The sequence below is a fragment of the Tyto alba genome, unplaced genomic scaffold (assembly GCF_018691265.1).
Source record: "Tyto alba isolate M040663 unplaced genomic scaffold, T.alba_DEE_v4.0 Super-Scaffold_27, whole genome shotgun sequence".
Taxonomy (NCBI): domain Eukaryota; kingdom Metazoa; phylum Chordata; class Aves; order Strigiformes; family Tytonidae; genus Tyto; species Tyto alba.
In genome coordinates, this window is record NW_024881301.1 from 11,776,013 (window position 1) to 11,802,633 (window position 26,621).

General features: G+C 38.0%; 1 protein-coding gene across 9 annotated transcripts in view; it reads left to right on the forward strand.

The window, feature by feature from the left end:
- The window catches only part of PTPRM (protein tyrosine phosphatase receptor type M), a 490,776-nt gene that overhangs the window by 97,277 nt on the left and 366,878 nt on the right, over window positions 1–26,621 (forward strand). For all 9 annotated transcript variants that reach the window (XM_032987657.2, XM_032987659.2, XM_032987658.2 and 6 more), the window contains exon 2: window positions 12,593–12,715. In XM_032987657.2, the coding sequence (XP_032843548.1) occupies window positions 12,593–12,715 (123 nt within the window). The remainder of the gene's footprint in view (window positions 1–12,592; window positions 12,716–26,621) is intronic.

Consider the following 26,621-nt stretch of genomic DNA (forward strand, 5'->3'; position numbering starts at 1 on the left):
AAATGATTTCTACGAGGTTAGAAAGCATGAAGCTCTGTGTGGCCTCGATATGTCTTTTTGTTGTGGTACAACATTGAAGTGAGTTTAGTGCTGACTTAATCCTCTTATAAGCAAGAATTGGAAGTAATTATTTTATCCAGGTAGTGTAGCAGTAGCGCCCTGTTCTGCTATGTGGAAGATTCAGGAGTTCACTCTTTGGGTCATATGAGCTTGGGCATGTCAGTGTTGCAGCAGTAGTGTTTTTAATACTTTCAAATGCGGGTCTCTTGTAGTTGATAAGACCTTGTGAAAATGTCAGAGGTTTCTAAAATTAATTTTTTTTTTTCTCCTTCTGGGAGGAGGTTATAGCCGTGATGAATGAAATAAAGTATAATTTATTGCAAGAGATAATGACTAAAAATGAGGAGGGAAAAAAAAAAAAAGCAGTAGCTAACTACATTTAAAAATAGAAAGTTATTTATACCTGTAGCACAGTGAAAGCCTGTTGTGCTGACTGAATTTAACAAGCAGACCTGGGATTCAGCCTTGGTGCTGCTGCTAATGACTGGAGGCGTTATTGATGTAGTGAACTAATTACCTGTGTGATGAAGTTGCCTGCTGGAGGTTTTTGACTGCTTCATCACTGTGGCACCTCCTACAGGTTAATTCATTGAGCAGCACAGGTAAAACTTCCAGATGAAGGTCCTGCTCTTTTTTCATCCAGGCACAAAGGGTTGTACTGACAGCAGTAACTAAACCGAGATTAATATTTTCTTGAATTATAGATTGGGTAGCTAGAGTTGTATCATAGAACTAAATGGTTTGGGATGCATTTGTAGCAGTTCATAGTCATGGCATGGGAAAACGCATACACAGTAAATTTGAAAAGCAAACCAAAATGAGTAACAGCCTTTTTCACCTGAAGGAAAGCCCCTAGATTGAATGAGGAAAAGTACAGCAGAGAACCTATACATTTAAAAAAGGAGAAAAAAAAAAAAAAAAAAAATAAAGGTAGGGAAATTCCTCAACTAGCAGGCAGGGAAGGGGCTGCATGGGTTTCAAAATCTGTTTGAATTCTTTCTATGTGTAAAATTGTTTTATGGCATTTGTTCTCAAGTGTCTCAGTACACGCATTAAAATTCAGAACATAAACAGCTCATTTAATTAGATGATAAACTGTTTCACTTAAGAAGTATAGGGCAAAATAGCATTTGTAAGATAGTCTAATAACCCATGGAATGAATACCAGTCTGTCCTGTCTTTTTCATTTGGTTTATGCATTGATGAACTAGCATATAAACTTCAATATATTCTGTCCAAATCTAGACTTTTGATATCGGGCAGAAGAGATATAAAATCCATCTTAACATTATTAGTTTTATAAAAATATTTTAAAGTTGTGGAATCCTTTATACAGAAATGTTTAGTGGTTGGTTTGTTTGTTTTTAATTGTGGTATAGCTGAAAAGCCTCTGTGACTGTCAAAGCTAACACTGCCTTTGTTCTTTACTTAAAGCTAGAAGTGTGTTGTAAATAGTCTGGATTTCTCAACCAAGCTGAATATGCTGCTATCTAACAGGATGCACTAAGTGTTCTGTAACAACTGCAGACTTCATCAGGCAAATGGAAAGATTAGCCCTGAAATCAAGCCTCAAACTTTTATTTTCTCACAATCAATAGGCAAGTAATGCACGTTGGATTTATAATTGTACCGAGATTGACTGCTTAAATCCTTTTTAAAGTTCAAAGCTGGAAACAGATTGTGTGTACAAGCAATCCACAGTAGAGTTTCTAAGTAGGGGCTTGTGATAAATAAGTGAAATTGGGTTTGACTGAAATGGCCCATCAGTCCCACATGGGTTTAGCAGGCTCAAAAAGACAGGGGTTTGGAGAAGCATCAAGCATTGGTTTCACATCACCTGAGATTGCTTTGTGGAGTCTGTCTTCTGGGAGACTTAAAGACAAGAGGCTCATTAAAAATGAGCAGCACCAGGGAGAATGATTGAGCTTCAAGTACACTTGTGTTTTTGAGCTTGAAGAGTTTAAAGGTGAAGATACATTTTAAAAGCTCAACTGGCAGATGAGAAGAATGCTGTCAGGTTTCTCAATGAAATCCATTTATATATAGATAAATAGGATATTATAGTCGTTTTTTGACAACAGCAAAAAAAAAATAAACCACAAAAAAACCTCACACCAAAAACCTTACTTAGCTCAGAATGTCCTGATAGTTTGATGAAATGATAGTAAATCTCTCAGCTATCAAAACTGGATTTGATAAAACAGATTGTCTTCAGTCCTGCTATCCGATAACTTCAGAGGCAGTATTAACTGTCTGTAAAAGTTGTGGAAGCTGGGGAAGCAGTGAGCCTTGGGGCTTACTTTGAGAATGTTCTACACGGTACTGGCAGTCCAGCTGTTGTATCTCCAAGTTTGCTGTGGGCCCATCATCTTAGATCTGACTTTTACCTATTCCAAGACTGAGCTATTTAGTACTGTTTTGTTTATTGACCTTAGAAAAACATAATGATACTGAGCTTTAAAATCAGAATTTGGCTTCTTATTTGCTTCTTATTTTGATACAATCTGTGCTGTTAACAGGTAGTTATAGTAGTTATACCGTAGTTAAAGTAATTTAAAATATCACGGGGTTTGATTATTCTATGACAGCATGAGGGTTGCTTGTCAATGTCTGTCCATTTTCCTAACGCTGTAAGGCAAGGAATGAACAAAGTGACTTTGACCAATGAAGTAACACTTTGGTTTGTTCAGTCAGAGTAAGCGTTCTTTAACTCAATCTGAATTGTAAATTTATGTGATAAAAGTGTTGAAGCAACATAGACTTTTTTTCATAATCTCATAGCATGAAATGTAGCTGAAAGCTGATTTGTTTTCTGAAAACTTGTATGACTCTTGGCACAACCACAGACAAAAGAACAGTGGCTGCTTACTGTGTTGCTTATGCTTGCCTTCATTCACATCCATTACAATGTGGGGATAAACTTTTGGGGGGATAACTGAATAGCAGAATTTCTAAGAATTAGATGTTGGATTTTAGTAATTTTAAGAAAAAAGTGCTATTTTTCAAAGTTATTAAAAGTACCTTATTGAAAATCAGATTGCAATGGGATCAGGAACTTGGTGGCTTTGTCAGTTGAATAACTGGCAGTGCTGGTTGTGGAAAAGGTGGTTTGACTGTCTTTTATTTGGCTGTATTTTCCCAGAGCCCTCAGATGGATGAAGCATGAAAAGGTTTGTCTTCATGACAATCTGAAAATCTAATACAGTGTTTCCTGAACAGATGTTAGAGAAATGGTCTGGTGTGGTCTCATAATCACAGTCTTGATGATTGTATGTTTCTTAGGTTACACTGTGTTTTAAATAAAGTGTCGGCATGAGCCCTTTATTGTGATGGATTTTGGCTGTGAGACATGCATTTCAATCCCTTCTTCCTACTTGGGGGGAAAAAAAAGACTGACTTATCCCCACATGGCTTTTTCCTTCCTTCTGAATTGCATTTTATTTAATTTCAGATTTTCCAGTATATACATTTCTTTCTTGACTATCATCCCTGCAGTTTTGTATTGTTTCCCAAGTGCCTTCCCCTCCCCTCCCCTGGACAAATCTTTCTGGAGCAGCTCCACTGTGCTGTATTTCAATGCTATACAAAGATGCTGGGGTACTCAGGTGAGGTGAAGTGAAAAGGAGTAAGCAGTTTTTAGGATCATCAATTATGAAAGTGGAATTAGTATGAAGCTACTGAGAGCAGACAACTTTCTTCTTTCCTTCTGTTGAAATTTGCCTATTTCCAACAGATCGACACAACTGCTTACATCTCTCATAAGTACCACACTGAGAGATTAATGGTGAGTGATTCTTGAGTTTAGTCTTTGTCAGGGCACCACTTTACTTAAGGAAACAGTTCAGGATTTTGCCTCCAGGCCTTGGTAGCTCTATAGGAGAAAATGAAATCAGGAAAAAAAAAAAAAAAAAAACAACAAAAAACAAAAACCAAATGAGTAATTTCTGACTGTGTTTAGATGTTTTCTTTTTAATTCCAGCTGCACATGCTTTGATATGTTGTGGTGATAGCTCTCCTCAGTGAACTGAAAGGAGAATTGAAAGTAGAATTGCAATAAAATCCAAGTGAGGAAAGGATAGAGGCACTCTACATAATAATTAAATTAGAGCAGCTTCTGTTACCAACGTATGAAATCACAAATAGATTTTGAGTGGGAAAGAGATACCTATGGTATGTATTCTGTTCCTTGGCTGACAGAAGGGCGAAATGCTGCAGACTACAGCTTCAGAGTCGCAACTGGCTAATGTATGGTCTGGCAGCTAGACTGAAAACTACCCTATTTCTTTTATTCTATAGGAAAAAATACAGAAAACATTGTCATGTGTTTTACTGTAGCTTTTCAAAACAAAGATGGCATTTCAAGTCCTTTAAGAGGTACTGTATGTTAACTTGTCAAAATAAAGTATACCTAACTGTTATCTTATGTATATATTGCTGTAATATGTACATCTGTTTCCCACCCTATCAGTGTGTCCTTACTAGTCTCCATTTCAATTAAGTGGGGAGAAAAAAAAATACCTCTCCCACACCTCTCTTCTGTAGCATCTGCTTTCTTTGCCAACCAAGATGACTGAATGCTTTTATATATTTAATAAGGGGTTTTGTGCACTGCTGGGTGGTAGCTATAAAAATAAAGTGAATCCTATGATATAAGCTCTATGAAAGAGGTGTTCAGTTGCTTTTTTTGTTTTTTTTCAAGAGGCTTCTTCCGCTGCTGGAATATATTTTGAATTTTTAATTCTATTTTAAGTATGTGAAAAGAAGATTGCTTTTGTTAGTTATTTGTAGGTCAGAGTTTTATGTTGAAACATTTCAGGCAGTTTATACAATAGAATTCTGCATTTTGAAGCATGGCTTTGTCATGTATTTGTGATAAATAAGATATAAAACACATGGGAAATCTGCCATTTATTTATTAATTTTTATAGTGGTTTTCACCGCAGTCCAGAATTTCAACAGGTTGAGTCAGCTCCAAAACATACATACATCACTCATCTCCCTTTTGCAACTGGTATGCCCAATGCAATCTCTTTAATAAGCTATATACATCTGTACGTTAAATATATGTTACCAATTGGACTTCTAGTTCTTGAAAAGTAATTCGAAAGTATTTATCGTATGGAGACCTTTTTTTCCTTCCAAGGTTTTCTTTCAAAAAAGTTATCATGACAATGTTTATTATATTTATGAAGTGAATTCCCTGATCTGGAATTCATATTTAAACATTAAATTAATAATTAAAACAGTACAATGGTATGTATACAAAAAGAAATGAAAGCTAAAAAAAAAAAAAAACCAAAAAAACAAACCCAAAGCAAAAAAAACCACACAAACCACCAAAACCCCCCACTAAAATTTATCCATAGCAGCTATTTGTACAAGGAATGTCTCTTAATATTAATTTGTGTTGGACTGGAAGACTAGCTAGTAGTTTTAACACCCGGCATGATATTCTTCCCTATTACTAAAGCATAAAATCCAAATAACTTCTTCAAATATGCTTATTTTAATAATACCTTTCAAAATAGGGTTTCCTAAATAAATTTCTGCGTAATCCTATACTTTCTTTATTGGATTGAGCACTCAAATATTTCTTTTGGTGAACATGTTCTAATGAATGACAACTGTATCAGGGATATAATTTGTGTATGTAAGCATTATGTCTGTACTTGCCTATATAATCCATGCCAGACATTAAGAAAAGCTATCACTTACATTGCAAAATCAAACACCCTGACATTAAAAAATGACAGAAATAACTTTGCTCACAGAATATTAATGTGCACCCATTTTCCCATGGGTTTCATAAATATTCTCAGATATAAAAATGACACAGATGTATGGACATTATTTGCTTAGATAAGATGAGTGATACTTATTTTAGAAGCCCTTATGCAATGTCTTATATTTTATCTTTGGTGAGTAGTGTCTGTTCCTATGTCTTGGTATCTAAAAGGAGTTTAAAATGCACATTTTGAAAGGAAACTTCCTTTTTTTCCAGGGCTTTTCACTGGAGTCCAGGAACCTAAATCTTGAATTGTTCTCTATTAAGCAAGTGTAATTTTTTAGAAAGTGTTTTATTTGCCTAACTGTGGGCAGGTTTCCAGGGGAAGTTAGAACTGAGATACTTCTTCCATAAAATGCAACTTTGCAACAGTGTCCTGTGTCACCAAAACTGAAATGTTTTTGGAGACGTTTGTGTTGATTCAGTTTCTGTCAGGTCAGCAGAGGGAGAACAGAGAGAACAATTGTAAATGTTTTATGAACATGTGGTGAGCTTCTGAAGTCTCATAAATAACAGCTTTAAATGTTTATTCAAAGTGATTTTTTTTCCGTGTACTATCATCACCAGCAATACTTCTGGAATTGTGTGTGTGAATTCAGAACTCTAGCATTCTTATACCACCTTTTCCACATACCTTTGAACAATTTTGTATCATTTTCCATTTGTTATTCTCCCTTACAGCCAGAATTAATATCTGACCTTTCTTAGTGCAAAATGCATCCTTTTACCTTATAATCTTTGCTCTGGCTCATGAGATTTTTCCAGGTAATTCTTCCATCCTTTACCTTTTTCAAACCTCTTTCAGAGCACAGCCTCAATCGGAGAAGTTCTTTAATTGTAAAATCTGTTTCCTCTTGCTCTTCTCCTTCACTCCCACACATATGCAGAATTGACAAAATCTAAATACTGTTTTAAATTAAATTGACTTCATGCAGCACATGGTTTTTCAGACTCCCTGACCAGTAATCTAGATTACAGTGTTATTTTACAGTTTTGAACACATGCCTCTAGTATAAATCAAAAACTTAGTGTATTTTGAGAGAAAATAAATGTTCCATTTTAAAACAGACTACCCACTGTTGAAAGCTCACTTGTAAAGCCTGGATAAGAATTTTTGGTGTGTGTATGTCACTGCAGATATGTGGCAGCTCCGCGTGCACTTTGAGGTCACACAGAGACGAGTTTCTTCTGGTAGCAATCTCTGAGCTATTGTGTCTGGAAAGTCCTTTTAACATGTAATGCTGTAACACCTTTGAAAGGGGGGCAAGTAAAGCCTTTTTTTACTGAGAATCTATACACAAAGCGGAATCCAGGCAGGCCATTATGTCCAGTTTCTAATATGTTATTTAAACCATCCGTTTATGTAGCTGTAGTTAGTTTACTTGGAGCTTCATTGTGTCAACAATTTATTGATTTCAGAGAGATGAACAGTTTTGTGTTATACAATTTTTGTCATTACCCTATCTTTAATAAAAGTTATACATCAGATCAGACCTGTTGTACAGATTTAGAGACAGTATTTTAATTTTTTTAACATTAAAAATTGACCATTGATTCCCACTTTTGCTTTCTCTGTTAGCCAGTTTATAACTGAGTGTGACTTTTTATTTTCCACTTTATATCTACTTACCTGCCACAGTAATGTTGCCTCATCGTCCTGAGCAGTAGCACTTGGGGATGAAAGCTGGCTCATTCACAATCTAGCCAAGCTTAACAATTGCAGTTTGTCACAGTTTTCAATAATTTAACTTTTCATTTGCCTTGGTATGTTGTCCAGGTGATGTGCTTGGTCCATTGCTGTTGGATGCAGGGATGTTCATGAGGACAGGAGGCAATCTCTGTCTGTGGAATGATAGATATATTTTTGGTTTGGGCAGAGGCTTCTTTTTTATGCACAGAAATAAAAGTTCCATTGCCTACTAGGAGATTAGTCTTTCACTGTATTATCAACGCCCCCTGATATGACATGTGGTCTAGACACCCAGCTTTCCATTCAGATATCAAAACCTTTACTTCTGTTTCAAAGAATAGCTACAATGTACTTAGAGTTAATCAACATAAACACATTTCCAGTATGAAACTGAAAATACACAGACAACAGAGTTTAGAATACTTTTTAAGTGAGATGAAGGAGAATACTAAGAAAATGTGGGGTTCAGTAAATTCATCTTCTGGGTTCACGTTTCTGCCACAAAATGCATGGTACTATGGCAGACCAGAAACCATAGGGTTTTGCAGTAAATAAAAAAAATGTATTTTATTCCAAAGCAAGGCCCTTGTATCAGTTCTTGTATGCACATATGTTCCCTACCAATGCTGGCATTGATACTCCTAAGCATTACAAGTTTTAGCAGTTGTACATTTAGCAGCAAAATTTTGATAGAAAGTACATATCGATCTGAGATCTTTGCAGTATAGAAGAATAACAAAAATAAAGTGGTGTCCAGTGTAACTTGAACTTTTTTCTATGTTAGTTTTTGTCACTTAACTGATTTTTGTTTTCTGTTATCCTACTCTTTCATAAGGTATTCTTTGAGAATACTTTATAACAGATGTCATAATTATAGTCTGTAACACACAGAATACTTTGAATAAAAACTTTATTCACATTAGGAAGGCTACAGTGTATTCTTTATCCCATTTATTTTAATTGGTTGCTTTCATTTTAAATTATATTCCTTGTTTAAACTCATAATTTTTTCAAGATCTAAAGTAATATAACCAAATAAAAATAGAAATGTGCAAAAAGGACATTTACTCAATGACATAGCTATATTGAACTGGATTCATGATGCTAAAATGGATAACTGCAGTTGAAAGAACCATAAGCTTGAATAGACTGTGTTGCATCTTATGCATTTGTTAATCAACACCTCTTAGGAATCAAAAATATCTATAAAATGCAGCATGAGACAAAGAATCATAATGGGATATGTATCTTCTCTTTTACTTATAAACATTTCAGTCAGCACAGATTTCATCCTTTAAAATACAGGTCATCTGTCCAAACTGTAACACTAGTGTAACAGGCAGTGAAATTGCTTTGCTTGATTATCTGTATAGCAGACAATATGTATTTTGATTGTTATTATAAATTCCAATAGCAAAAATGGGCAGAATTTCTGAACTGTGCTAGTTGATTATAAACAACTGCCTCTCTTGTCAGTGGCTCATGTTTCAAAACAGTGCAATGATGAGAGACATTAAAAACCACTGCAAAGTTTTCAGATTTTACCAGCCCTTGTTGGTATCATACATGGATAACTTTTTATGAAGTGAAAACCTTGTACAGTAAGAACATCAAGACTAGAATATAGTTGAAGCACTGCAGAAGACAGGAGGGCTTGAGTAGGTACAAATGTAGGATTTTTTCAAATCTCATGATCCATTTCTAAGGAACTTCATCTTATCTGTGATACTGTAAGATAATGAGGGTCAGAATTTTGGGGAGCAGGCATAAGCCATTAGGTCTGTCAATGACTCTTGATTTACAGCAATTGTTACTTGGCTCATTTGGCTAAACTTTTTGTTGTTGTTGTTGTTCCTGTAAGATGTTCTGTGTTGTTCTTAGTTCAGTCTATAAACTTGCCTATATTTCCAATACCTTCCTATACCATGTATGCTATTTTAATCTACAAAAGACTTCCCAAAAAGTCATGGCTTTGCAAAACCTTCGTTAGTGTTCAACTTACCCTTAGTGGCTGTCTGGCTGTATAAAGAAACATGGCTTGGCCTCTGTACTGTTAGAGATCTTACGTATACTGGTCACTTCTCTGGGTAGGTGGCTGTACAGTTTGGTTACCTGTGTTAGTACTTGCTATGGTTTGAATATTGGTTGTGGGTGGAAATGACTTAGGAATGGAAGGAGGAGTTCAAAAGTTCCTTTTAAACTCTTCCTGTAGCAGGTGTGAAGATTAGATACCCACTCTGAGGGAGTTATAAGATAGTAAATTCACAAAGGTTTGACAGATGTAAATGGCAAAGATAAAAAAAAAAAAAAAAGAAATCCTGACAGAGTGATTTAGCTATAAACTCCCAAGAGAAATGAAGAAAAGCAAGCAGTGAGAAATGGTCCTGTGCTGACAGACAAATGGTCTACACAAGTAGAACTGTCATTCTATTTATCCACATCTTCCTAACTAGTGAGAAAGGGAGAAGTCTTTAGTAACCATCTGGAATCACAAAGTCTTCCCTTTTTTCCACTATTGGACATTTTGCAGAGCTTGGCTGGGCTTCTGGATTTGAGCAAGAAAACACCCTAAACTTTTCTATGTCTTCTTATCTCTAGAGATATGTATGTTGTAATGAGGTATGGGAGCTGTGCAGTGCATTCATTAGTCCTGTGTTTGAATTGTAAATACTGATTTATGCCAAGTTTTATTTGGGTGTATATTTTTTGCCAAGCTTAACTACGTTCCACACTGCATAATTTAATATTTAAACTTCTGTCCTAGTATCATTTTGCATGTTTTGAACCCAGCCATCAGCCAAGCACCACGCAGCTGCTCACTCGCCCTCCCCCACCCAGGCTGGGGGGGAGAAAACTGGGGGTGGTGGTGGCGTGGTGGTGAAGGTAAGAAGATTTGTAGGTTGAGATAAAAACCATTTAATAATTGAAATAAAATAAAATAATAGTAATAATAACAGAAAATACAAATGGGTAATGCACAATACAGTGGCTCACCACACGCTGACCAACACCCAGCCCATTCCCGGCTAGCGATCCCAGAGAAGAGAAAATCCCGAAACCACAATTCCAGAAGTGGGAGCCCCCACTTCCCAGCTGACCCTCCTCTATATACTGAGCATGGTATTAGCAGTACCTTAGCAATGAAACCTCCTTTTGCTTCACCTGTCAGTTTTTGTTTAATTTCATGTTTGTTTTTTTGTTTCGTTTTTTTTTTTTATTTTATTTTATTTTATTTTTTATAAAAAAGCACAGATAAGTCTGTGAAAGTTGATGTTTTGCTTTTGTGTCTGAAACTTAGCTTGTGGCATATTTTATGAAGTTTGAAGAAATATTTATGCAAGTTCTAGAACAAATTTGTAAATGACTGCCTAATTTTCTAATCCTTCCTACTGGAAATGTTGCAGATGTTATTTGATATACTATATACAAATCTCTTGTATTTCTGAATTTGTTTAACTTTAGGAGAGAGATAATTTACATCTGTTGTTATTATTGAGGTGAAAAATTAGAGTTTGGAGTTGTGAGTTCTTTAGTGGGTTTTCTGTTCCCCCTGGATTATCTAATTGAATTTTGTGCACTTAAAATTCTACAGAAAGATGCAGTGTCCAGAGGTACCAATTTCCCTAATAAGCTTAGAGTTAACAAAGTCTTCCTATAGAAGGATATTTTAGAATGGAGAACAGTATAGGATGACCTGTATCCAAGGGCATGGCAAACATGATATGTCTATAAAGACCAATGGGACTGTAAGAGAACAAAAAATGAAATTATTTGGTGATTGCATATAAAAATAATTTCTATTGAAGATTATACAATAGCAAATTGCTTGTCATGAATCTCAAATATACACTGGGACTGGCTGTTAGGAAGGCTGGGCTTCAGTTAACCATAGCTTGTCAGGTATAATGAAATTTTGTCTTCTATTCTGCTTTTTGATAAGGTATTCTTTAATGCCATTTATAATATTCTAGGAAAAATTGGATTTTAAAGTCTTTTTTTAAAGCTAGATTTTGTCTTGTTTCCTATTTTAATACAGCTTGGCAAGGCTAGGTCTGCCGTGCCTATGGACGGATAGCAAAGATGATGAATAGCTCTAAAGTTTAGTTTTGTTTGAACAGCTGCAGAATTTACTTTAATATGGACTAAGATATCTGTGACTAGGGTTATATTTGTTTTCCTGAATAGGAAAGATGTCTTTCTTCACTGGAGTGAAACATCAAACATAAAAGAAAACAGAATTTTGTAACCCTGTGTTAGTCTCCTGTGAGAAGAGAACGATGTAAAAAAGCTGGAAAAGTTTCCTCTGTACCAAAGGGGAAAAGTAAAGCTTTTCTGTTTTCTTGTGACTAATGTTAGATTCACTTCTAAATTCATTACATTAGCTTTTTCCCTGACCCAGCTTGGGATAGTGTGAGCTTTTATAACATGTTACTCTTTTTTAAATTACTTAGAAGAGAATGGGAAAAAGAGAGGAAATAATACTTTTTCAGAGTGTGAGGCTGTGTTTAGCTTGGCTTTTTTGAGATAGATGTGTTGTGTTGTAGCAGAGCTGCTGATCCCACAAACACCCAGACTGGTGCCTGTTTGTGGCACAGCGCACCTGGGGGCATCTAGGCGTTCCCTTACTTGGAAAGCAAGATATGGGAGTGGGAGCTGATGTTCCCACACTTAACAGTTTTCTTCTAAAATGTAGGTTCTCAGGCATGGAATAATTTGCTTTTCCCAAGGAATGCTAATCATTCAATCTTTTTGTGTTCTAAGTTTTACTGCTTTTTCTTTTGCTGTTTTGTTTTTGATACCTGATGACTGTGTCATGGGAGAAAACTTGGCTGCAGTTCTAAATCTGCTCTTTTACCTATGGGATTTTGTTTTCATGACAAGAATGTTTTATGCCCTCTCAGAAAGTGATGATTAATAAATATATAATCATTTGTATTAAAAGACTTTTAAAAATGACACAGACTGCATTGAATCATGTTGCAGTTGTTAGGATTAAAGATTCATAATCTGTTATCTGCATGCCTTGTTTAATTTTTATCTTTGTGTTTATTTTACAGGATGCTGTACTTTCGATGAGCCTCTTAGCTCCTGTGGCTATAGTCAGTCAGATGATGATGATCTTAACTGGGATCAGGTGAACGCACCGATAAAGCCCTCCTCAGGTCAAGGGATGCCATCTGGTTGGTCTTTTATTTTGCTTTGTTTCTATTTGACATTAGATTATGTGTTTATTCAGCAGTTCTTAACAGTACTATTGTTAGAATGCTTCTTTGTCTAAATCTGTTTAATTGCAATACTCAGATCTTCCCAGTGATTTTTGCGAGGGATATTTTGCAAAGCAAAGGTTTTCTTTCATTGTGTGGGAAACAAATGTTAGAAAGTAGGAATAGAAACTTGGCGTTGTTAGGGAAGGCATATAGCAAACAGAATGATGGCATGAAAATGAATGTGAACTAGTACTAGAATAAGCAGGCAGGACTACTCAGGAAGACTCAAAGGAAGAAGGAATAGTGAGGGATAAGCCAAAGATGGTCCTAGGCATTTTCATTGAAAAAGATATTAATTAAAATCTGTACTGTAAAGAAATGGAGGGTGAAAAAGAGGTGAGAAAAAAAGGAGAGGAAAGGTATCCCAAAGCAAAGGGCATTAATGATATTATGTGTGTTGTTTTTAAAAGACAGTTGTGATGTTATTATTTAATGTGGTGCACTGCATGCAGTTGGACCGAAGACTATAGCAACAACCCTTGCATTCTGCTGAACTATAAGCTTGCTCGGGTAATACAGTCATTCCTTTACCCACACAAATAAGTAAAATCTGATCATTGGTTTTAAACTATTCACTAGCCTAAAATTTATCAGTTATTATTTTTTCCTGTTTTAACTAAGCATCTTAAGAGTTCTCCCATGTACTGATCTCCTGGGGGATAATTGCCTTCAGCCCAGCTCAGCATCTTCTCTGGCTTTTAAAGACTGAGCCTCCTGTGACTATGGCCATGTAAAAGTAGCCTAAACAGAAAGACCACTTCATAAAAACAGTGGTTGTAGTATTGTGGGACTACTTCTTCACTGGCCTCATAATTTAGTATAAATATATGCAGAACACTTAAAAGCATTTCAGATGAATGTCCCGGTGTTTCACATTCATTTCAATTGCTTCTTTAAAGCACCTGTAATGTATTTTGGCGTTTGTGTAACATCTCTTTAATAGTTGTCCTTCTCAAGAGAATGTTCCTCCCTTAACTTTGGATAAGAGAATTAGGAGACAAACGGTGTGACTCTTGAGAAGTAACTATATAAGCAAAACCTGAATGTACGCACTCATCACTAGTGGACTAATAAATGCACTAATGTACGGTAGGCACTAATCAGCCCTACATATCATTCACTTGTAAAACTATTCTCAGCAGTCTTCACTATAGATTTCTCAGTGTTGCCATGTGTTGTGGACAACATCATACCCAAGGTTGATGGTTGAACTAAAGTGCCTTTTCCTTCATCACTTTGTTTACTCTGGCAAAGGTAGGACTCCCAACTTCAAGCTGAATGCTCAGTTTGCCTGAATCCCAGCCACTGGGTCATCATGCTAGGTTGAGTTCATCATCCCAGATAAGGAGGTTCTTACAAATTCCTTTTTAAACTGGCTCTTGTCCAGTGGTCTTGGAACACACTGCTAAAATTCTTCTGAACTATTTCATTCTTGCTTAATACTGTTTCTCAAGTTGGAGCTAACACACATAGTTTATCAATCATCTTGGCTTGCAGTACAAGCTATACATTCTTCTTCTCGATCACACCACTGGAAATTCTTTTCTATTCCAAATTTCATTCATTACTTTCCCCACTTGGATTTTGTGGAAGTGACTGTCAGTATATGTTGTTCAGTCTTCTCAGCAGATAGAAGAGGTTCAAATATATGTTCTTTTCTGTGACGAACATAAACTTGAAGATTTTTTGATTTGTTTGGTTTTCCCAGGGGCAAGAGTCAGTATGAGGGACTGGTATTTTTATAGAGGGAAAATTATATGTATGGTATCTGATAAATAAAGTTACATATAACTTGTTTCTTGTTTGTCTTCCTGCCTTTTTATCGGAAGACTGAAATAATGTTCTGATGATCAAGCAAAAAGATATTAAATTTGGTAATAAATTATATTTAGAGTTTAGGGAGTTTTATTTCTGCCCATAAAGAAAGTGAAATATGCTTTGGGAGTCTTGGGTCAGAAGATGAACGAGTTAGTCTGAAGGGGGTTGTGGATATTGGTGCCTTAAAAGGTCAAAAACCCCTTTGAGATGGAAAGAAATGCTCATTTTTTGCAAATGAGAAGCAGTGTGTTTAAGGGCACGATTCAGTCAAGTGGTATCTAATTTTTCCTCATAATTTCATCTAGACAGTTTTTTCCTGTTCTTGTTCAAACCGTCTTCTTAATGGGTTTTAATTAGTTTTCAGTTAGCCTTAGCCAGAGATTTATGTGATACACTTAAAAAATGATTTCAAGTAGTTTGTCAGCAGTTTCTGAGCTACATATTTTAGAAAAAATAACTTCAAATGATAATGAATGGAACATTTTAGATTAATGGTTTGTGGGGAATTCTTGGCTTGAAAGCAAGATGCTTTATGCAACAGTGTTGTAATACTAGACTGAAACAAGAACTCTCAGTTCAGTAGTCCCTTGTCAGTAGAAAAAAGTGATGCATGTAACATTCTTAATTTCAGGCAATATGCTCCAGTGAGTGAGTTGATGTCAGTATATAAAATTTTGTATAATTTGGTGGCAGTCAGGGGGAAGCACAGTAGTTATGGCACTTGATTTATTTTAATCCACATAAGATCATTGAAAGCAAAAATGTTTATCTGAAACCAGGACATTCAGATATATTTTAGATGAAAATTGGTAAGTTGTATCAAAGAGAATAATAAAAAGTTTCTAGATGTGTTTCTTACAGTGGACTTTAATCCTTGTTGGATTGTGAATGTAGTAGAGAAATAAGAAGTTATTGCTAGTAAAGTGAGTAGGGTGCTATCACTCTAATTTTCTTGGTAAATATAAGCATGACCTTTAATGAGTTAGTACTCATCTGAAATTGTGCTAAACAGACCCAAAAAGCAAAGACATGTATATACTTCTGTATGTATCGGTATGAATTAAATGAGTGTGGTTAATCCACTGCTCTTCTTTTTCAAGTTTCTAGTGAGTTAGATGAAGTAAATGCTGTAGGAAGAGTGGCTCTTCCCTTTTCTCAGCCTCTGACTTTCTCCATTTATTTCTGTTCCAAGAATATATGTTTATAATAGTTTTCAAAACTATAATTATAGAAACAGTCATTATTAATGCCACCTCGCATTGTCCTGTAGAACAGTTACAGCAGTTTGATATTAATGTGTTTATATAGTACATGTATACACTTATAGCTAACTGTAAACCCTCTAGCTGTAGACCAATAAAGATGTCTTCATAAAAATATGGCCAAACAGTAGATTACTGTATTGGCAAGGTGTTGGCAGCGGGGCGGGGGAAGCTGCAGGAGCAGCTTCTGTGAGAGGAGACCAGGGGCTGCCCCATGTTGGATGAATCCAGTTCCATCTGCCTCCAGTGGACCCACCACAGAGCACGGCTGAGCCCCTTAGTGATGCTGGTGGCACCTTTGGGATAGCATGTTTAAGAAAGGGTAAAAAATGCTGGGCAGCAGCTGTGAGAGAGAGTAGTGAGAAAAAATGTGAGAGGTGCACTGGCAAACAGATTCCCCTGCAATCTGTGGAGACCACCGTGGTGGAGCAGGCTGTCCCCTGCAGTCCATGAAGGACCACTCCGGAGCAGATATCTGTGGTGCAGCCTGTGGAGGACCCCCTACCCCATACTGCAGCAGGCAGACATGCCCTGAAGGAAGGTGCAGCCTGTGGAGAGCCCACACTGAAGCAGGCTCCTGGCAGGAGCTGCAGCCCATGGAGAGAGGGCCATGCAGGAGCAGGTTTTCTGGCAGGACCTGTGGCCTGTGGGGTACCCACAGTGGAGCAGTACGTTCCCGAGGGACTGCACCCTATGGAAGGGACTCATGCTGCAGCAGTTCCTGAAGAACTGCAGCCTGTGGGCAGGACCCGGGACCGTTGGAGCAGTTTGTGAAGGGCTGTTTACAGTGGGATGGACCCTGCACTGTGACAGGGGAAAAGGAGGAAGAAGCAGCAGAGATGAAGTGTTATGGACGGACCCTGTTCCCCATCCCCATGTGCCATTCGGTGTGCGGAGGAGATAGAAGAGTTGGGAACAAAGGAGTGAAGTTGAACCTGGAAAGAAGGGATGGGGTGGTGGGAAGGTGTTTCTAGTTTTGTCTTTATTTCTCACTATCCTACTCCATTTTTAATCATCAATAAATCAGTTTTCTCCCAAGTTGAGTCTGGTTTGACCATGACAGCAATTGGTGAGTGATGTCCCTGTCTTTATCTTGACCCATGAGATTTTTCATCTCATTTTCTCCCCCTTGCCTGTTGAGAAGGGGGAGTGAGAGAGTGGCTGGGTGGGTGTCTTGGTAGCCAGCCAAGGTCAACTCACCAGTAAAGACATGCACAATGCAATTTATCACTTGGATGAGATTTTTTTTTATGACATTTTTGATCAGTGTGGACAGTAGCACCATTGATGGCATCTTCAGTTTTGCTTCCATTTAGAAAATAGCAAATTTAGAACATAATTTATGACAAATTCTTGCAGATTTATGCCCCATAGGCATCCACAAATAACTTAAATTTCAAATGAAGTTGCAAAGATTCTTTTCCAAACTAGTTGCTTTGACTTTTTTTTTTATTTCGGTACAGGAGGGGAAACCCTTCTCATCAAATATTTGCTAGTTATCTCAATTATTTGTCTGTTACCTCCTTAGTTATCTTATATTAGCATAAGTGTCGTTATATGACTTTTGCTTTCTGCTACACTATGATAGCAGTCTTCATCATCTAGTTGGTAAATTTTCGGGGAGAGTTCTTTATCCTTCATGTTGCCTGACTGATGGAAGGTGCTCCCTCTAAACACATATGTGACTTCCTCATTGTTTTTAAAACTTTCTTCTGTCATTGTGTCTATTAAAAAAAATTGTGTGCCTAAAACCCTTTGCACTGTTTATTCAGTAGTGCTTCTTTACGTCATTTGTTCATTCAATTTTTTAATTTTGTGTTGACCCAGCAGTTCTTGTTTAGTGTTCCAAAGTCCTGTGATAATGCAAGTAAATATAAACAGTCTGCTGGAGCTTTTCTTCCTGCATTTCTAATTTGATTTTTGGTTGCTCTCCTAGATTTTGATTTCTTTCTCTGGCCTATGCCTGCTCTGCTCTCGCTCCATAGTCCCATTTATGCTCATGTCCCATCCAACTCATCGTGGCCTGTCAGCATTTTGGTGTTGTGGTATTCCCACAGGCTGGTACTTTAAAACTCAAGACTATTGCTTATTCTGAGATGTTTATAGGAAGGAATGCAGGCTGAATGTGTGAGATTGCAGTAGTGAAGCCATCTCTCTGACACCTGGCAGTGTATCCTAGAAGAGAAGAACCAGAAGCAACAGAGGTGTTGGTTGGATTAAAGGTGGTGGCGGGATCCAAGCTGAAGAATTAATATGTGTGTAAATATACATATGGGCATGTACGTATGGATGGATGGATGCCAGTTTACTGATTGAGAACGGCTGGTATACAGACAGCAGTGAAGAGAAAAGAATGCAGGGCCAGAGTTCTGAAACAGTGAGTTAGGTCAGATTGGGAGTAGTCTGAGGAATGAGTAGGGTAAGATTTGAGAAAACTCAGATGAGTGAAAAAAACCAACCAACCAACCGAAACAGGGAAGTATGCAAACTTCAAATCAAAACAGAATTTTTGAGATATTTGAGTGTGTTGTGTTTATATACTGCTACAGTGAGTCTTGTCACTGACATCAATGCAATTGGAATTTTCTAGATTGCTGTAAGAAATGCCAATATTTTCAGGACTTTGCTGTATTTGTCATTTACTGGTTATCATTTCTGTTCATGTCCATGTGTTTTCTTACAAAGCACTGTCTTCAGTTTTGTAAAATCTTTCTACAGTGTTTTACAGTTCCAGCTGATTTCTAATGGACAGTAGTGTCACTTTTCTTCGATGCATCAGTGTCATGGTTTGAGCTCAGAGGACAACTGAGCACCACACAGCCGCTTACTCCTCCCTTCCCTCCCAGCGATGAGAAGGGAAAAATAAGCCAGGCTTGGGACTCAAGATAGGACTGAGAGGGGCAAATCACCTATTATGGTCATGAGCAAAAGGCAGACTCGTTATAGGAATAAAAACAGAACATATATTTATTACAGACACTAACAACAACACGTAACAGAGTAGGACAGTGAGAAGCATTGCCACGTCTTGAGAACACCTTCCCCTCACCCCTCCCTTCTTCTCAGGGCTCAGTTCTGCTCCCGATATCTCTACCTCCTCCCCCAGCAGCGCAGGGGCAGGGAGTGGGGGTTGCAGTCAGTGCTGCTGCTTCTTCCATCTTCAGTGGGGGGAGCTTCTGGAACTTCTTTCCCCTTTTCCATCGTGGTCCCCCTCTCACTGGAGACAGTCCTCCACAAACCTCTGACATGAGTCCCTTCCACAGGTCACAGCATTTCCTCACACTGTTCCGCCATGGGTCACCAACTTTCTCCAACTGGATTCCCTCCCACAGCTGCAGCCCTTCCCGAGCTGCTCCAGCGTGGGACACCCCCGCATGCTGCAATCCTCCCAGCACTGAATTACAGCAGCGGGGCTACCTTTTCCCACAAGACCCCGGCCTTCTTCAGGCACAGCACCTTGATGATCCCGGCAGAAGCCACAGGCCATAAATCAATGTCTGCTCCACCGTAGATCTTCATGGGTGGCGGGGGGGGACGCCCTGCCATCTCACCACAGGATACAGGGAGGGTTTCTGCTCTGGCACACCTCCCCCCTCCTTTCTTCCTCCGTTCCTCCACTGACCTTGGTGTTCACGCAGCTGCTGCAACTCCTCCTCACAAGTCTGACTCTTCCTCACCCCATCCCTTCTTAAATACGTTATCACAGAGGTGCAGCCGATTGGCTCAGTTTTGGTGCAGAGGTGGAGCTGACTTGGAGCTGGGGGAGCTTCGAGAAGCTTTTCACAGGGGGGCCACTCCTATAGCCCCCTCCCCTGCCACCAAAAAAACCCCACCACTCAGTCAAACCCTGGACAAGCATTTGGTTTGATATCACTGAAGGCATGTCAGTGCATTTGCAATGAGTCACTGGCATCAACCTTTCATTCATTTTGGAATCGTTCAAAACCAATTATAAATCAGATCTTCACAGGCTGCCGTTCAGTGTGTTGAAATGATGTTTTCAGCAATGAAGACTTCTGTGTTTAATATAGTACTCATCAAAGCCAGGATGAGGATTCTCTTTGTGCTTTTATATTATTATATGATAATATATTATTTTCATGGTTATATGTAATTTTTTGAATGGCCTACTATGGTTATTTCTATCCCGAATATCTAGTGTTGATTAATGTTTAGAAATGTCTATGCTGTATCTGCAGAAAATGCATATAATGTTTATATTAATTATTGTTTAAAATGGCCTTTTGATACCTAGTTAGCAGACATGGGTAGCTAGCAGATAATCCATAAACCATGATAGTGATTTAAAGGAGTTTTTCATATTATAGAATGTGAAGTAGTTGTGTGGAAAACGTAAATTGTTATTTAATTGTGTGTAGAAGAGTTGTGATCCATTTTGAAAAGATAAAGTGATCAGTAGGCAAGTCTCTGGTAAAGCCAACTGCAGTGTCTTACTGTGTAAAGTTATAGTACTTTGACTTTCCATTGTGACAAGTATTTTAAGTATATTTTAGCACCGCATTGTTTGTGTTCTGTGTTAGCAGGGATGCTTTTCTTCTGTTTACATTCATATAAAAGAGAATTAAATGTGTTTCTTATTCAACGTGGTTTCTCCCAGATTAAATAGCTGCATTTTTTAATTAATTTGAATGCTACGCAGGGATATTTGAAGTACTATCAAGATGTGGGAGTTGTACCTTGTTCACTGTGTTCAAGTACATTTCTTTTGTAGAATTTTCTAGATCTGGAACACTTGATGTTTAGCATTTTATTGCACATCAGGTAGTTGCTGCAGGCACTAAGGACATGCCTCTTTTGCAAGCAGCTCCAGCTTGCACTGATGCATTCAAGCCAGTTTCCAGTTAACTGCTTAAGGTAGTATCAGTTGCTGCTAATATGGAGCAACACGGCGGTCAGCCTTAGCAAACCACTTGTGTACAGACCCAGCTAGCTTTGTGGTGTCATGGCTGCAGAGCAAGCACTAAAGGGGTTAGCTACTGTAAAAACACATCTAAAGACTTAGTGAGTAGTACGCTTAATGGATTTGTCAACAACCAAAATCATGTCAACAGCTACATCTGAAGTATTGCTTGTTGGGATAACTTAGAGGAATCTTATGGTCATTTTTGTAACTTCTGACCTAACTTCCAGATTTCAGCACCTGTCACAAATGGTGGGTTTATTACAAATATTGAGCACCCAGTATTCTTGCAAAGGGAAGTAAAAGATTTATCAGCATCAGAATCTCTGATTCTGAATCACTGATGGGCAATGTTCCTAGCTTGCTTAACAGGCCAACTAGCCAATTTATTTGATGTATTCTGCCTGCACAGCTAATAGCTTTCAGACAAAATGGTGGGGTTAGTATGCTAATAGTTTATTTAATCTTTTGTTTTAGATGTTCTCTGCATATGACTCTTATTTTACACTTTTTTCTTCTTCTGTAGAACAAAGTATTTTGCATATAAACAATGTGGTTCATGAGGTAATGTCCAACATAAATGACCGACTTCCAAATTTTCATTTGAAGCAGTGGGCTTGCTTTAGTATTTATAACTGTAACTTGCCAGGAGGATGACAGTTGTCCAGTTTCCTTATGCATTCCAGCAGCCCTCTGATGTTTGAGTGCAAAATCGCAGAACATGCTGCAACTTGTAGAAATGAGTGGGAGACGCTACATTAGAATCTACCAGTAGCTGATAAAGATTTGTTAAAGATGCTTGACTGGAAAATGATGGTGTGATAAATGATGACTTTTAAAATGTTTTAGGATCTCTCCTCTTCCATGGAAGTCAGGTAGAGGCTATATGAAAGTTCCGGGAATTCACTTCTCATTAATTCAGAGTATTCTTAAAGCAGCCTGGAAGGTAAAATTGACTGTTGAGGGTATTTCAGTGTAACACAGTGTAGTGCCACATAGTGCTAAGCAAGCCCTCTAGCCTAACTCACTTACCTTGCTGTGATTACACATTCCTGCTGAGTTTCTATGTAACACCTACCATAATATATGCTGAGAAGCAGCTAACATAATAAGCCAGACATTGGAGCTGGGTTTTAAATGGACTTCTTGACAAGAAAAATATTTAGGATTACAAAGTTTTACTGTTGCACTTTGGTAACCCAGTCTCCCTGCTATCTTTCATGCATAGTGCCAGACACTATCCTGATGGTTAGGTGCATCAGAATCTTGTTTCAGATCTCCTGCTAAAAAGTACAAATACACTGAATAATTGCGCTTTTGTTTGTGTCTTTGTTTTACCTCCCAGGAGTGTTCGTAAGGAATTCCTTTAGATGAGGTAGGAGTGACCCAACAGGAGAAGGGGAAAATGCTTCATATTGTAAAGCCAGTAAATAATGATTAAGATATTTTATCGGGGGCTCAGGACAGCTACCTTTAACTTTGGGTGAACTGCCATTTTTCAACTGGAATACTGGCCTGGAAAAGAAAAAATCAGTTACTTCTGGTGGAGGCTCTTGGTTCAGAGAATGCCACACAGAATGTAAATTTTATTTCCTGAGGATATGCCTGAGACATGTAAATGTACCTCAGGAAGCTTTAATCTAGGTAGTCTGGGACCCGATAGTAATATAAATGAAGTAGCACATGTTTTAGCGTAGGGGTCCCTAGGTATTCGCTCAGCACTGAAGGCTGTTACTGTAACTTCCCTGTCATGGGTATCTTACTGAAACCACTGCAGTTTCTGCTCCAATTTCAGCCAACTTTTATTAAGTAGCAATACAGTTTTGGTGCTTGTTTGCCTGCCTATTTTCTTCTCATTGGAGAATTAGAATACTTAGCCAGTTTGAGAAAAGCTGTGACCAGTAAAAAGTCTGTGAGGACTGTGAATAAACAGGAAGTCTGAATATGCTCCTCTAGGAGCTGCACTCACTGCACTGCAAGATCAGGAGGAAGAGGAATAATCAGAGTATTCCTAAATAAGCTTTTTCTTGTTTAGTAATTAATCTACTGGGGGAAAAAAAAAAAAAAAAAGCAGGCTCTTAATTTCTTGCAGTCTTCAGGGCTTTTCTTTCAGTCTCATGCTTATCCCATTAGATTCCTTCTCATCTGTTCTGCCCTTTAGAAAGTAATAAAGAGTGGATCAAAACCTTTCCTTGCATCTACAGGCTTTAAAGTGTGTAACGTGACTGCCTCCATTTCAGAGGCCAAGTCAGTTATTTCCAGAGTTAGAAGTTTATCTTTTAAGACAGTTCTTCTATATGATGAGATCATAGTCATAGTCACAGTTAAGATGCCAGTGAGCTGGAGGTGGACTCCATCACTCCTCTTTAGAAGCACAAATGTTATGATTCCTCGGGGAATCATTTTCTTGGCATATTATTTTAAGGCTTTTTGCTGAAATTAAAGAGGGAATTCTTGTCTCAATTAGATTTATGAGAGATTTTTTCATACCTTCTTACAGCACTTAATTTGTTGGCAGGCATTGATGACTGATAGTATGTTGTTAGCAGCTCGAGCTGTGACTATACTGAGTGGCCAAAAAGTCATTGATTTGAGTGATTTGAGGTAGAGGTCATTAAGTGCTGCATCAGAAAGCTATTTGGCAAACCTGTCATTCACAGAGTACTTGCTCTTTGGGTTGAATTTGAAATTACTCTGAAGTACAAGACAGTGATAAAGAAAGCTTCTTCCTCGTCAATGTTAAAAGCAGACCTATATTCTGACCAAAACAATATTTTTATCACAGTTTAAGAACAATGTATTTTTAGCATCTCCCTTTGCCTTTCTCCTTTTAGCAGAGAATTGTGTGGTTCAAATTACTTCTTTAACCTTAACCAAGCCTTGGAGGAAATACTCTATGTAATATTTTAAAATCTGATACACAGTAGAAGTGTAGTGGAAAATCTCTAAAATTTTGCAGACTGTGAAGTCTCTTCACTTAGCGTGTGGGCATAAACAACATTTTTTCAATGAAAGTAATTGGTTCAACCAAAAGCAGAACACCGAGGAGACTATGTAAAGCCACCTAGAACTCCTGCTTGCAATGCAGCTTCAGGTGCCTCCCAATGTCTTCTACACTTGTTGGACTTCTGCTCCAAAGTTGAAGACAGTCATGTGGCAGTATGTCAGGTGGCAAATGTGGCTGCAGAACTAGGTTAATATACAAGCAAACCATATTGATTCTATTTTGTATTGTATTTAAGTCCTCTTGTATTTGAAACAATCAAATTTCCCAACATATCAGACACAGTCTTAATTCCCTTGTATATGTTTGCAGAACTAAGAGTCAGAGAAGAAGCAATTAAAAGGCTTTCATTAATTTCATGAGCCGAATTAAAGAGCTCAGTACTTTTGTTCTCAGTGTTAAAGCAATATAGCTATTTCCCTCACCAGCTGAAATAATGCATTCTTCATCTAGAAGTCACAACATTTCTAATCAACTGCATTTCAGTAGTACAAAGGAAAAAAAATACTGTCTGGACTGCATTGAAAAGTTAATGATCTACACAGCCATTTAATTATGAGAAAACAGGTGCAGGTAATTATCCAAGTCATAATGTTGCAGCAGCTAATAACATCAAATATTTGTGATAATTGCTTGCGAGCAAGTGATCACAGTTCTGTGCTTCTCACATGATACAGATTTGAAAAGCACTTTTCAATACATACATATTCATATTAGAACATGGAAGCTACAGATGCTCTTTTCTTGCCAGTAACTTCATATACTATGATTTTGCATTAAGTTCAATTATGATTGTATTGTTACTTAAAATTTTACTATTTCATTTTTTCTCTTGCATAGAGGGGAGGAATGTCCTTCTGCCAGATTTGAGTTCCTGATTTTCCCCATACTCTTAGAGTCTTTACCTCTTCTAGGTGTCACAGTCAACTCTTGTTTCATTCTGATTTCTGCTGGTGTATGACTGGGCAGGATATACTTCACAATTCATTAGTTGCAGTTGTGGCATTCAGTTTTTCCCAACACCCCAAGCACTTTCAGATCAGGAAGAGGGGAGAGTGAGACCTAGATGAAAAAAAAGGCCCGTAGATACCCACAATAGGTTAAGAGCGAAATTAAGGTACACAAGTTCAAAACAGCAATGGTGGAAACTCCTTGAAGGAATTACAGAGTGGAATATTGTCACCTTTTCCTGGAAGCACCTAAGCACCGTGTGAGTCACGCTGCAGTGAAGGGGAGTTCTCCCAGTGCCTGCTACATACTCAGCTGAGCACTGCCGCGCCAGCCTGAGCTCAGGAGTCAGACACTGTTCTTCCCAGAATGTCTGTCTCCTGCAGTTGTGCAAGAAATATATCAATTATGTAGTGACAGTGGGATGATCCTTAATGTGCTCTGTTACTTATGTGTTGAGAGCCACAAAAGAAGGAAAAGAGGGGAACTGGCAATTTGCTAAAGAGGGTGTTACTTCTGTGCAAGACCTGTGTGATCAGACCACTGCTCAAAGGAGTTAGAGATGCTCTGTCCTGAAGTTTTTTTAAATTCCCATCTTGCAGTTGCAAGGAAATGGCGCTATCCCCAAAATGAGAACCTAAGTTGGTCATCAGCCCTCCTTTTGCATGTTGGCTATTGTAGAAAAAAAATCAACATGAGAAATCAATCTGTAGAAGAGAAATCAAGATTTGTCAGGCACTTGAGAAGGCTCTAGAAGGAAAGCAGCAGGTAGAGAGAAGGAGGTTCCTGGTTCTAGTCTTTTACCCCTACAGTATTTTAGCAGTTTTCAGTTAATACGAATCGACACAGATTTCTGTTTGAGTGGCAGACAGCACTGACCCCATGGTTCTCCCATCTTAGGAAAGGGGTCCTACCACTGTACTGCTACTTAAAAGGATGGTGTTGTGATCTCTTACAAGTGGTATCCCAAGAAGGAACTGAGAGGACAGGCTTTCAGAGGAGGATTCTGGATTCTTCTGTATCCCAAATGGGGACGGGTGCTTTCCTCAAAGCTAGCAAGGTACCTGAAGAAAGGGATGGGAAACTTGCTGCTTTTCTTGCCCTTTCCTTAGGAGTTTTCCTTATTAAGCAGTACACAGCAAATGACATGCCTTTGAAGGGTCCAGGCTAGGTTGATAAGAGTCCTGTTCTGAGGAGATCAGTGGGATATTGTGCATCTGCTCTTGAGCCTGTGGGAACTGATTAATTCACAAAGCACTGTGCAGGGCAACGTGAAGATGCTACTTGAGTTCTGGAAGCTCATCGTGTAGCAGCACTAGCAATGATTACATGCCTGAAACAACAAATAAGCATGTTCTAGAGTAGACTTGGTCAGCAGCAGCAACAAGTTCTCTTCGTGAGCGTGCTATGTGAAATTTAAGGCAGCCTGACCCTGAAATTTTGCAGTGGAATAAATTGATATACCATGTATAGAGAGATGTGGTTGTCCTTCAGCAGTAATATTTAGGTGTTATGTGTGTGGTGTTTTTTTTCTTGCCATGTTTAATTTTAGCATGAGGCACATTTGTGAAGGCAGAAAGTTGTTTGGAGAAATGTCAATTCAAGCATTTTACTTACATGGCTTGCAAAACATAAGCAGCTTTACTGAATGCATGGCAGATTTCCCCACCACCTCCACCCCCATGGAATTTTACTGTAGCAGTAACAACAATTATATAATTACTAAGAAGTTTATTATTATTTTAGTTACGGTAAGGAAAAGCTATATTTTGCAAGGGCACATTATAGTGGCTGTTGAATTTAAATTACCCATGCTAATTGCTGTAGTGTGTTGACATCCGGATGTACTTTTAAGTTAACCTATAG